Below are 13,028 nucleotides of genomic sequence, written 5' to 3' on the forward strand. Positions count from 1 at the left end.
ATCTTTTTTTCGGATCACCGAGATGACCCGCGTTATATTTACGATGAACGACACTTACTGTGCGCCCGCTGAGTCTGGTCGCTCCATTCCTTGCGGTGTCGGATGCGAAAACCGACCGCGGTGTGGAGGTGCGTCGTCGTGCCCCAAAAATCGCACGCTGCACGCATACGGCCACGCCCACCGCGCGCGCCCGTGTCCTATCCCCGACGCTCCCGGACTCGGTCGCCATGGCAACCGCGCTGGGCGGCGCCTGCGCGTTCGCCGTGACCGTTGTCCTCGGCCGAAACAGGCAGTGCCGCTCTGTACGGGTAGGCGTTAGGACGGGCGAATATGTGCGTCTCGGCTCACTGAGTTGGTGGGGGACACAAGAAAGAAGTTTCAGTGCGTGCGTACAATTTTTTTTCCCCCACGCAGGGCCTGACGAGGAAAAGCAGCCAAAACGCCGTGGTGCGACTGTTGCAGCGGAGCAGGGGGTGGGTTCTATGGTGTACACGAGGATCCAGTGACGTGTTGTCAACGGTGCGAATTCGTCAAACTGCCGCGTTCAAGATCTGGCTACTATCCCATACCGGCCGCCAACACTGGCCGGGCGATGACAATGATAATCACATGTGCTGGGTGCGACAAACCTATCCTAGACAAGTTCTTGTTAAACGTGCTAGACCGGACATGGCATTCCGAATGTGTACGATGCTACGACTGCAACGCGAACCTCACAGAGAAATGCTTCAGTCGAGAGGGAAAACTATTCTGTAGGAACGATTTCTTCAGGTAATCAAAAACCTTTGATTTCTAATGTTACCATGTAAAATACAGGTAGGTGTTACTGGCGTAGATCTAGATTAAGCACGTGTCATAACAACTTATTGAATTGTTGCTTGTAATCTAGATTTGTGCACCCGGCAACAATTCAATCGAGTGTGTACATTTTCTGAAAATGTTTACACCTAACACGTGGGACAATCCATAACCGTTAATTATGCAATGGGATAGCATCGTCAAACGATGATCACATATATTTTTATTTCTTTCCAGGTTTGTACATTTTTATTGCAAAAACAACACGAAGTTATATTTTAAATTATTAACGATTTAAAAGTCTATCCATATTTCACAATTATTATCATACAATAGGCAATGCAATTGAACTTCCGAATGATGCCGGTTAAAATATATAAATATTATTAAAACAAATATTGTAAAAAATTGATACATTCAAACCCAGTTTCAGTTCTAACGATGTCAAAGATATTGTATGCACATTTAATTAATTTTTTATACGTAATATTATAATAATTGCACATTTTTTCGTGTTTTGGCTGGTTTTTGAAAATTTTGGACTTCTTTTTTAACACTAGAAAAATCTTGAAAATATTTACGAATTCTCGAATTTTTTCTTCAGATGTTTCTTCTTATCATTACTTTTTCCCAGGAGGTAACGAATTACAGAAACATAATAAATTAAACGAACATGTGAACTTGGTTTATGCAAACATACAAACATGTTTTAAAGAATATATTGTTCAATTGATGTACTATTTCTTGTGCAAAACATTTCAAGTCGTAATTAAATGTAGCAGGATATTTTCACTGTATAATATTAATATGGGAACATTTATTTTCCAAAATAAAAAAGTAGTTGTGTATCAGAAAGCAATACACATATATAGCAGATGAATTGTAAAATAGCGTTATAATTTATGGGGGAAAAAAGTATGAAGACTGTGACGAAGTATGGAAATTAGCACACAGATAGCCATTTACATAATATCTACATGTTAATTTATTAACAGGGACTGATTTAGAAGTTCACTAGAGGAAGGGGGAGGGGACTTGGGTCGTTTGGGTAAAGAATTTTTAGAAAATCCCTCGTTTACAACATTCCAAATATTCTAAAATTCTAAAACAAAAAAAATCGAATTTGTTTATGATTCCTTCTCATCTATTCAGAATAATATATGTGCGCAGCCATTAACCCCGTTTTCTATTATAATTAAATAGAGTTATAGAGCAATCTGCGTTAGGATTCTCCCGTAAGCTCTAGGGTAATATCGCAACAAATCTAACTTAGAATTTAGCATATCAGCCTGGTTCTCGAGTATTTGCAATAGAAAAGTATAGATAAATCCTTTAGCAAAAACTAAAATATATTATTTTACGTCGGTTTCTCTGACTTAATATCAAGTCAATATGGATCATGACCTTGTCTAAGAACAAACCCAAGTATCTTAGCTGGATCACAGTTCTGAAAAATATTCACAGCAAACAATTTAATTTAGAAAACAAAGATAAATTGCAATTAACTATTTTTTGTTAGGGGCACGAAGTGGTGAAGTTACTAATAAAAAGTAACGCTTTGCAAGTTATTACAGATATCACAGTAACGTGTTAATGTTACTTTAAATAAAAGCAAATTAGTTACTTTATCATACACACAAGCAGATAAGAAATTTCATCCTAGTCTTACGCTACATCCCAAACACACAAGACACATTTGCATATCCATATCATTGCGAGTATTACTGTGTAAGCGGTTTCTGATAACCTGAACTTGTAATGCATCAAATTCGATGCATTTTGGTGCATCAACTGACGCAGTCAAACGTGTAGTTTTGGTTTCTTTGAAATTTATCGTCTCTGATCTCAATTGACGCATTTGAGTGCATCACATGAACACTAGATGATAAAAGTACCGTTTAATGCATTTCCATCAAAATGCATCATTAGCAGTTTATGCACTGTGTCGACTGACACATGTTGGGTTCTGTGTAACCTGACATGCGACGAACACATTACAAATGAATATAAATATTATGTTATTCAGAAATTTCACGAAGCAAAACTAATGCATTTTATTATTGAAATTCACTGAACAATATTTAGACAAATGCATCAAGTATAAATAAATAACGGTACCCTTTGGTGCGTTTGTATTTAATACAACAAAAGTGCGTCATTGACACTTCAATGTTTTAGTGAAGTCAACACATTTGTATAAATTATCAAATTTTGGGTTATGTATGAAGTACCCCTCAATTTTACTATTAATAAACAAAACTTTGCTCTAGCACATGGATTATCCAGCAGGTAATGGCCGTTATTCAACAACGTCACTTTTAACCTTAGCGCCGTTAGTCACGTTAATAACATTATTGAGTAGAGTATCGTAGCTTCCCCTCCCCCAGTCAAACATGTATTGATGTTGGAAGCACGTGTAAAACATTCTGCACGTAAAAATAGAATGGCTCAACTCGAAATTTACGAGTGTGTCCCTGTACACGTGTGTTCTTCCACGTGTCGTCGCGGTTGATATAAGTGTTGTTGTTTGGGTAATAACTCAAAAATCCGGCGTGGTCATTCCGAAACAGACATTCCAAGCGGAACCCGTGACGTCACGCCTATTTTTCTGTTTCACTCTTTTGAACACGAGCTTTATTTACATGCACAAGCACTGGTGAAGTACCGAACCAATCGTGCATAGAAAATAAATAAATAAATATACCGGTATATGAAGTATTTCAAATTTTGTTTTTTCAACATCCGAGCTTTGTACTGTTTTAGAAATAAAATCTTCATATTTTCAACTTTATCACACGTTATCGTCTAATCATGAGCTACTTAATAATATAATAATGATAATGTGCTGAGAAATAACGTCTACAAAATAACACTAAATACTGTTCATGATGTTACATTTAGGTATCTCACCGTCAATATGGACATGACCTTATATTAATGACTGAAAATTTCACCAAGAAACTGATTTCACAATACTGCACTGTAACACCAAACATATACACTTTTCTTTTAGTACACTTTGCTCGGAAAGCAAAGTGCCCGAAATATTGCCAATTGTGTTCCGAAGTATATCAAATGTGTAATAAAATACTCAATTTAGACGTTACAGTTTAAAATATTCTTATTATTCTATCATCAAAATTTAAGTCTGCCTGATAATAATAAAAAAATAAAACACCATATTTAAAATTTTAAAATTGGCTATTTTATCACGCATAAAGATAGATAATAATTATAACTTGCAGTTGTGCGCACCACAAACATACTTTTAAAAACTATCTCATTAAGATTACATCAATGAGACTAACTTTGTATTGGCAGATAATACATTTTTACGGTAGTTAGATGACAGCGGAAATTGACGGTCTCAGACCGTTGTTTCTCCAGTGAACGTTTTACAGTGTGCTGTAACACAAATTGTTTCTGGAAAACATTTCAGTGAAGATATGCACCGTCAGTGCGCTGACGTCAACGGTAATGTTTTTGCATTGCGAATTTACCACAGAAAAATCAACGATATTTAGAATTAGATATGCGTTATTTCGTATATAAATCAAGCAAATATATAACAGACCACAACTCTATCCAACATTCCGTATCTATCAATTTCCGTTGACTTCAGGGTTCGAGAAACCTGGCGTTTTTACCGTAAAAAATCATTAAATACGGTAAAAAAAAGCGGCAGACAACACAAACACTGCCAATAGGTCAAGTATTAAGCTTACAAACAAAAGTGGAGTATGTACGTATCTAGGAGACGCATTCAACCTACAAAGAAATAGAAAAGAAATGAAAATATTGAAATATTCATTAATATATATTCACTTCAAATGCACCAATTGATAAAAACCATTGCATATAATTGAACCAGTGAGACCAAGAAGGGAAAGATTCCACTTTTTGAACAAAATGGGCTGAATACTTTGAATACATATCAGAACTAAAATAAAGGTTTTAAAAACAAACCACTAATGGAATATTGTTACTATGGTTATGATGAATATGCTTGTAATTGTAAGTTTCTTCATCCGGCTTTTATATATATATATATATATATATATATATATATATATATATATATATATATATATATATATATATATATATATATTTCCCGAAAGTAAGGTCGAGTGGAATCTTTTCCTTCTTGGTCTCACCGATTCAATTATTGTTTTCTTGGTTCGTCGTTGATCGAAACTAATGTTCCAATGTCTTTCTAATGTATCGAGAGAAAATGAAGAACCATGCGAAGTGGTGGAGCCTGGAACGCTTCTATATACTTCAAATTTAATGCATTTCATTGCATCATTAGTTTATACGACTGGTTTACTGTTCATGCATTTTTCTCTTAATCAAGATCTGTTGTTCAAGATCTGACAAAAAAAAGTTTTCTTCTCAAACAGCAAGTTAAAATGACCAACACACATACATTGTTTCGCAAAAGGAAGCCGTATTTTATAATCAGGATGGACTAAGTATACTTTAAGAATTAATATGAACTTAGTTTCGTTTTTAAGTATATTTACAAATTCTTTTATACATTTTAATGAGTCGAGTAATATGATATTAAGATTATTTATAAAAATCAGATGCACTTTTGTGGATATACAATATCTTTGGTATTTACACGTATATTATTTAATGTCATTACTTTTCTGTATGTGTAGGGATATACAACAGTTGTATACAAGATGTTGAGCTGTTTTTCTTATCTATAAAACTAAAGAAATACGGAACACTATGATTAAGAATTAAAGTTTGCCATAACATTTCGGTAATTTATATTTTTTTTTTAGAAGCACTCTACAAAGAAATATAAGTGGTGTAATGCTAATGACATACTAGCAAGAATAATTCATAAACACGCAGAAAAATAAACCAATTAATTAAAACAAGAAAGGTGCGTAAATAACATCTACAGCCTCAAGTAAGCATCTGAATGCAGGAGATACTGGATATGTACTAAAATGCATCTGTTTTTACAAATGTATAATATTATAAATATTATTTATAGATCTTATTATATTACTCGACTCTCATAAAGTATTTTACAGACTTTCTTCTAAACATAATTAATTCGTTTTGATTTCTAAAAATAATCATGATGGTTAGGGTAAGGTTTCCTTGACTGGAATTGGGGGGGATGCTATACATTGCATAACTTAATAAATATTAGTCATTTTCAACTTCCTTTTGCAAACCCTTATAAAAAAATTAATTAAGAACAGAAAGAAATGCAGTTAATAATGAACGAAACTCATAAATGCGAGAAAATGCTTTAAAGTCTGATTCAAGAACAAGAAAGCATTCTAGTATGCATAGTTGCATCAAGTGATATGTTTGCAGTACATAAGTTAAATATTTGATACATTTTCTTTTCTGTGCGTAGAGAACATAATAGAGAATATGATACTGCTAATAATAACGATGATGAACGCAAGTACCAAGTTATTAGTTCATTTACTCGTATAAAACTATGCTCTCTATGTCATAATAATTGTCAGACTTCATAGTAACAATGTATTTGTTTTCACATAACAATATTTTTTTTAAAAAAAACATAAAAGTTACTGATCCTTCCGTTTCTCAATATATATATTAATGCTAAATAGTAAATAACCTTAACAATATAATAAAAGAGAACTACATCTGTACACAAAAATGACAATTTATGAATAAATTAAATTCAGCAGTAGTAACACATTCAAGAGTTCTGAGCTAGCCTCTGTAAACGTAGCTGCCGCCGGAGGGGTGAGGGTGGTGGAGGGTGTTGCGGATAACCTGTTTTAAATCCAGCATACCTTCTTGCACCCTTAAATAACCCCTTAACAATAAAAATATCACAAATCACCAAAAGTAAATATTTTGATGAAGTGATGTGCTTCGGTTTTTGTTGTTTCAAATTAGCTGCTATAACAATATTGTTGTTCAATTCATAAACAATTTCTCTTAAAACGGTCGTTCACGAAACTATTTCTTCTTTTTGTTTTAGATAACTTCTGATATAAATTAGTCACGAAAGAACTTTATATCATTTCTTTAGTATATTATTGTGACGGTTTCACATTCTGTGTATTGGTGGTCATTTTCTGTATTTAGCTATTCTTAATATTGCGCTGTTTTCAAGTACGGTATAAAACCATTACGTATTCGCTATAATAGATGCAAAAACAAACAATTGTATCCATTCTAAAAACCGTATATTAGTTTAAATCAATTTAATAATGGTGATTAAAAAATTCTGAATAATAATAATAATAATGTAAGAAGCTACTATGACTAAGATTAAATAATCGATGTTTTAAAGATAAATGCACCCCTCATAATAAGCTCCCCTAGAGCCTAGATTCTAGCGCCTCATTGTTCTGTGACCTAGCGTAACGTGCCGCGAATCCACGCGGGTTGTTCATTATTATTTCATTATTTTTATTTTGGCAAATAGTCAACTTGACGATTCAATACAGAAACAGAACAAGTAAAACAGAAATAGAAAATAGGTCGAACACTACTCGACATATATCGTAGGATATAAATGTACGGTACATTTTTATTACAAAAATAGTAACACTAAACCTACCTCATAACTCACCGCCGTATCAAATGTGTTGACCCAACTGACAGATAATAACCCATGATATCAGTGAAGAATTAATATTAAGTGTTGTGCCGTAATAATTTGCATTCTTCAAGTGACAAAAGAAATCTTCACATACGACGGTCACTGGTCACACCGGACACCATGCTTTGTACAATTCGCGATTTCATCAACGCATGCAAATACATATGCATTTCGTATGCGCAGACATATTCCTCACACACAAGCTCATGCATTTTTGTGCACGGTAAAAAGCAGAATTACGAGATGCATGTCATTGTCTCGAGTAAGACTCCCCTGGTACATCCGCGAGCGCTACAATCGTATATATAGTCGTGAAAGGATGGTCGTATATGCTCTTTCGCATCAAATTTTGTCATACGCTAATTCGTCATAGTCAATTCGAACCAAGAATGTGTTTAGAGGGGGCTCCGGACAACTCCTCTCCCCGAAAGACTTGCAAAGTCCAAAGTATAATAATCAACATATTAGTTTAATGGTGAATAATATGAAGTTTTAATTCTTTTTCCAGCAGAATTTACGTGAATGTATAAGGAGGGGATTGTAATTATGTATCTTTGCTGTGAAAATTTACGCGTACCAATGTAACAATAATGATACGCATAAAAATAATGATCAGGGATTATACTTTTCATCACCTGAACCTAACAACCTTTGGTATTTAATAAATAATCCATTTAATTTTTTTACATTAATTCACAGTGCTGTTTTTATACGTTTTCCTTGTTTGTCGTAAACTAATTTTGTGTTTGTACAAGATTTTAGTAAAATTGAACATACTATGCCCCAAAAAAACAAACGTTTTACGTTCAATAATGTATATTGTAACTGCTATCTACTTTTAATTTTTTTTTTTTTTACAAATGTTTTGTTTCGCTTTATTTCCATAAGTATCAGATCAAAGGTTGTCTGACCATTTATCTTTGAAATTTCCAAGCAATACCTTTTAGTTTTTAACTAGAATTAGATTATTGGAAACAAACAATATAGCCAAACAACTAAGTCAAAGTCATTTGTTTATCCCAAGCAAATGTTTTCTCTGTGCATAACGTGTCTATTGTACACAATTTGAATGCATTGTATGATAGCACCATTATGAGAGTAGGAGCATTGGAATTGATTCCTCTCTTTAATTTTCGTTTTAATTTGTTCATATAGCCTATATGTGTAGACACATACATACATACATATATAGTTCCATTCTCAGTTTGTATTCTGTACATTTGTTGCTTTAAATTCCTGGGGGAAATTTGGTCTCATAGAAATATATTGTAAAACACAATGCGACAGAAGTATGAAAACGTCCCCAAATCTTTATGCAATAATGAGCTGTTTATAAAAAAGCGAAGTGAATTTCGTAAGATGTGGAAGAACAATTGCTTTAAATGAGGTGATGCCTTTGAAAGGATTACATTGTAAATGCTCTTCGTCACTTATTTATCATGTGGTATGATTACATTGGCACTACACATTTTGTCACAATAGTAATCGAAGTTGTAAATTACAGCAATCGTGATACTAGTGTTTTTTAAAAATAATTATCATATTCATAACACTATCATTTCTAATTTTTTAAGAAAAATATAATAATCTAATCTAATCTCTTCCTGCGGTTGTCTAAATTGTACGTATTGTAAACAAAATATACGAACCAACTTTATTGAATGTTGCCTTTTACGCCTTGAGACTTTCTTGAAATAATAATACCGGGAAGAATTAAGGTACGTCTTAATTTATGTTATTCAGTGTGTTGGGGCAAATAACACTGCATAGAATTTGTTGACTGGTGAACAAATAGGATAAAAATATTGGTATTTTTCATATCTGGCTTGCGAAGAGCCCAGAATATGGTGCATATTTATTTATTTATTTCACCTATAACAGAGCTTTCGCTCCAATTACAATAGGCTTACATATATATATATATATTTTAAACAATTAAAAAATTATAAGTCCAACAATACAAAAACAATAGAAGAAAAAGGAGAGCAAAACTACAATAATCGTTTCATAAAGAACAGCAGCACAAGTATTCTAGAGAACATAAATCCAAAAATGATATTCACTGAGGTAGAACAAGGTACATATCTATATACAGACTGAGGCATTTATAACTATACACATGTAAATACTCATATATAAACAAATATACACACATACAGGAAGTATAGTAATGTACTCTGTTTAAGAAAATTTATGATCTTCGATAATGAAACACATTAAAGGTGATTTTAACAAGTGAAATATTTACTTGCAACACAAACATATGAACCAAAATGGGTTTTGACTCTTTGGCACTCTAGCAATACTAATACTGTTTAATGAATTCAAGCAAACATACCATCAATCTGTTTCTTAAGTGGAATTTTGCATTTGTATAAAAGTAATCGCTGTATTTCTACGTTACTCAACATTTTAAGAACGCATAAACAACTTTGCCGGTATCATGCGACAGTTGCTCTACGCCTTTGATATGAACATTTTTATAATGTTAGTTGTACTTCTTTCGTTACAATTATTTTACCTGTATTGAACACGTAAGTTGAAACAAAAATATGTTAATTTATATATATATATATATATATATATATATATATATATATATATATATATATATGTTGAACTATACGCAACGATACATAAAATATAGCAGTTCTTCGACTGCATTGACATAAATGCCCGATAATCTGATATTTTCTGTATAAAATTAACAGCCGATTTGCCATCTTAATTTGAAATACTTTTTTTTGGCATTACCGATTAAAGGAACTTTAAATAAATAAATGCAGCTAAACTGATCAGAAATTAATTCTGAAAAAAAAGAAGGAATGTTTCTTTCTTAGTCTATTTTCTATCATAAACATCTGAGCAAAAGTGAATGTTGTTTCCTCACACATTCTCCAGGAAGAAACATCGTAAATAACTGCAATAATTTAGAATGTTAATCCTTTGAAACAGATAAAAGTTAAAACGAAAGATGAAGTAAATCCAGTCAAGGTAACAGAAGTTTTGGTTATGGACTTACCTGAATAAATAACTCAAAAGTTCATCACTTACAACAATTTGCATTACTTTAAGAGAAACACATTGCAAAGCTTAACTTCTTTCTACATACTTGCAGAAAATTACGTTTACTTGTAAGAGAAAACATGAATCATTGTTCAATTCTTCACATGGGCTACTGACGACTCGGTGACTGAGTTCTTGAGCGATTGACTTACCTTTCCTCTGCCGGCAGTTCGAGTCCCGGCTAGGCCATAGGTGTTGTGTGTGTCCATTCATCAATTTCGTCAAATCGTAATTTATCCTTGTCGTTGCAATTAGCCCAAACAGACAGAAAAACCACGCAAATTAAGAAAAACACAATAGGCTACTCTTTAATTCGTATATGTAACCCATCATTTTAAAAATGGACAGCATGAAGTGTTACATTAGATTTGAATAAAGACTGTATACACTCCAGTCCAGTCCAAAAAAAATAATCTCATGCATCTTTCCTGTAAGTTGCAACTTACAGGAAAGATACGAGTTGTTTATTTCCTTTTTTAATGCAGCAAATGATGTTACGGATTGCGTAACCACGTGTTAATGTTTTAATCATTTCAAACTTGCGTGCGAGTGAGCATTTTCTCATTTCTCTAGCAGCAAATTAACAATAATACTATTAATAAGAGTGACAGAATATAGTAATTAAAGTACATGAGCCATTAGAATGAAACGTAGAAATTCAAGAAAATGCATATTGATTGAAGTACGTATAAAGAAGAATCGCACTTTATATCTTTATTCATTTTGATATGTTATTTTGTCTTGATGCATTAAAAATGCATTGGATCATAATTTTCGATCGACGACAAACCACGAAACCAACAACTAGAAGCACGGTTGTGTCAACTGATGCATTTAAAGCACGGAAATTAAATTTCATGCATTTCTTTTTTCTGTGTGAACGCTACATAAGGCGTGCTTGTTGAATGTTGCTCTCATTGAACTTTATATGGTAACTCATAGGCGAGAGCAAACACAAATTGAAGGGAAATATCTGATAAGTCACATTTTCCTGTTTCTACAAGAGAAGAAATCTGCTATATACAATTCTTAAACTTTCACGTATCTCAGGACATACAGAGTTTTTCGTCTTTACAGTTAAAACATACATATGCTCAAACAGCAAATCGATAAAATTGGACTTACCAGGTTTTTCCACTGTACTCTTCAATTTTTTACCAAAAAACAACAACTAAAAACAAAGGAAATACTGTATGAATTAAGAATTCAGTCGTTCAAATGCATGATCAAATATATGTGCACTTAAAGAATTATTCAATTTGGAATAACAATACAATGCCATTTCATTTTCTTTATACTAAAGTTAATTTGAGACATCTTGTTACATATTGGAGAAAAGTAAATGTAATTCTTTTTAAACTTTTTGCCCATATTCCGTAAAAAATCCTTTCCATTTTTTCCTTGGAAAGGTTAGAATGTCGAAATTTTCAAAAATTTATTTTTCTTTATTGCGCACCGTGATTATTACATCAACAGAAACAGAATATAATGTAATACAAGTATTTTTACTTGTGATGTTAAAATGAAATTACTTTCACCTGCGCTACGACGCCAGGGGTTTCGGGTTCGAATCCCGGGTTGAGCATGGGTGTTACTTGTGAGTGTCCCTTCATCAATTTCATCATATCATCACACATCCTCATCTTCCCGATTAGCCAACAGTGACAGAAAAGCAAAGTAAAATAAGCGAAATCAATCAAAGTAACTTCCAAAACTGTGTATTCCTTCTGTATTAAGTTAAATATAGAGCATATTCGTATACACAAGATAAAAAAACTTATAATTTCGTAATAATGAGTAAATTATTATGTAAGTTATTCGAGTTTTGGACTGAGTGCTTATGGAATAAGCGATAGAGGTGTTTCGCTATTTCCTATCGTTTGCATGTTTTACGTTTAAGCGGGCGCGCGTTTGTACTGAATAAACGCGTAACCTACAAGAATGAGTTGTAACACATAGTAATAGTTTTACTTCCATTGGAAAATGAAGACATGAATGACGATTATCCGGGTAAGTTGGCCTCTTCCATGTCAATTCCTCTTTCCTGCTACATTTTGTTCCACTACGTTCTTACGCTTGTGTTTGCTATAGTATTGTGCAATGGCATTGTATGGATAAATCGGTAAGGGACTTAAAATATGGGAGTTACAATAAACTTTCGATCGATAGCCAACGCGAATAGCTTCACTTGCTTTCCAAACGTTGTTTGGAAGTAGGAACGGCCGCAAAAGCCGGATAATTGGGGCATCCGAATAATATACGGATATCCACGGATATTCCAGAAATCAGATTAATACGATATCCCTGATATCCGAGTATTTAGATATGTGTATGTCAGTGGCGTATACGGAGTCCAAGATCTGAGCTATCTCATTATGTCACGTGGTCCTAGGCTATGAATAGAAATACATTTACCAACTCCTAAGAAATCAGGTTTCCAACTCACAGGAAATCAGGTTTCCGACTCATAGTAAATCAGGTTGCCAACTCATAAGAAATAAGGTTTCCAACTCATAGCAAATCAGGTTGCCAACTCATAGCAAAT

General features: G+C 33.3%; 1 protein-coding gene across 4 annotated transcripts in view; it reads left to right on the forward strand.

Moving 5' to 3' along the window:
• Positions 1-317: 317 nt before the first annotated feature.
• Positions 318-13,028, forward strand: part of Lim1 (LIM homeobox 1) — a 182,293-nt gene continuing 169,582 nt past the window's right edge. For all 4 annotated transcript variants that reach the window (XM_083129155.1, XM_083129156.1, XM_083129158.1 and 1 more), the window contains exon 1: positions 318-771. In XM_083129155.1, the coding sequence (XP_082985281.1) occupies positions 593-771 (179 nt within the window). In that variant the 5' untranslated portion in view covers positions 318-592. The remainder of the gene's footprint in view (positions 772-13,028) is intronic.

Source organism: Lepisma saccharinum, chromosome 9, assembly GCF_977018435.1.
Source record: "Lepisma saccharinum chromosome 9, izLepSacc3.1, whole genome shotgun sequence".
NCBI classification, from domain to species: Eukaryota; Metazoa; Arthropoda; class Insecta; order Zygentoma; family Lepismatidae; genus Lepisma; species Lepisma saccharinum.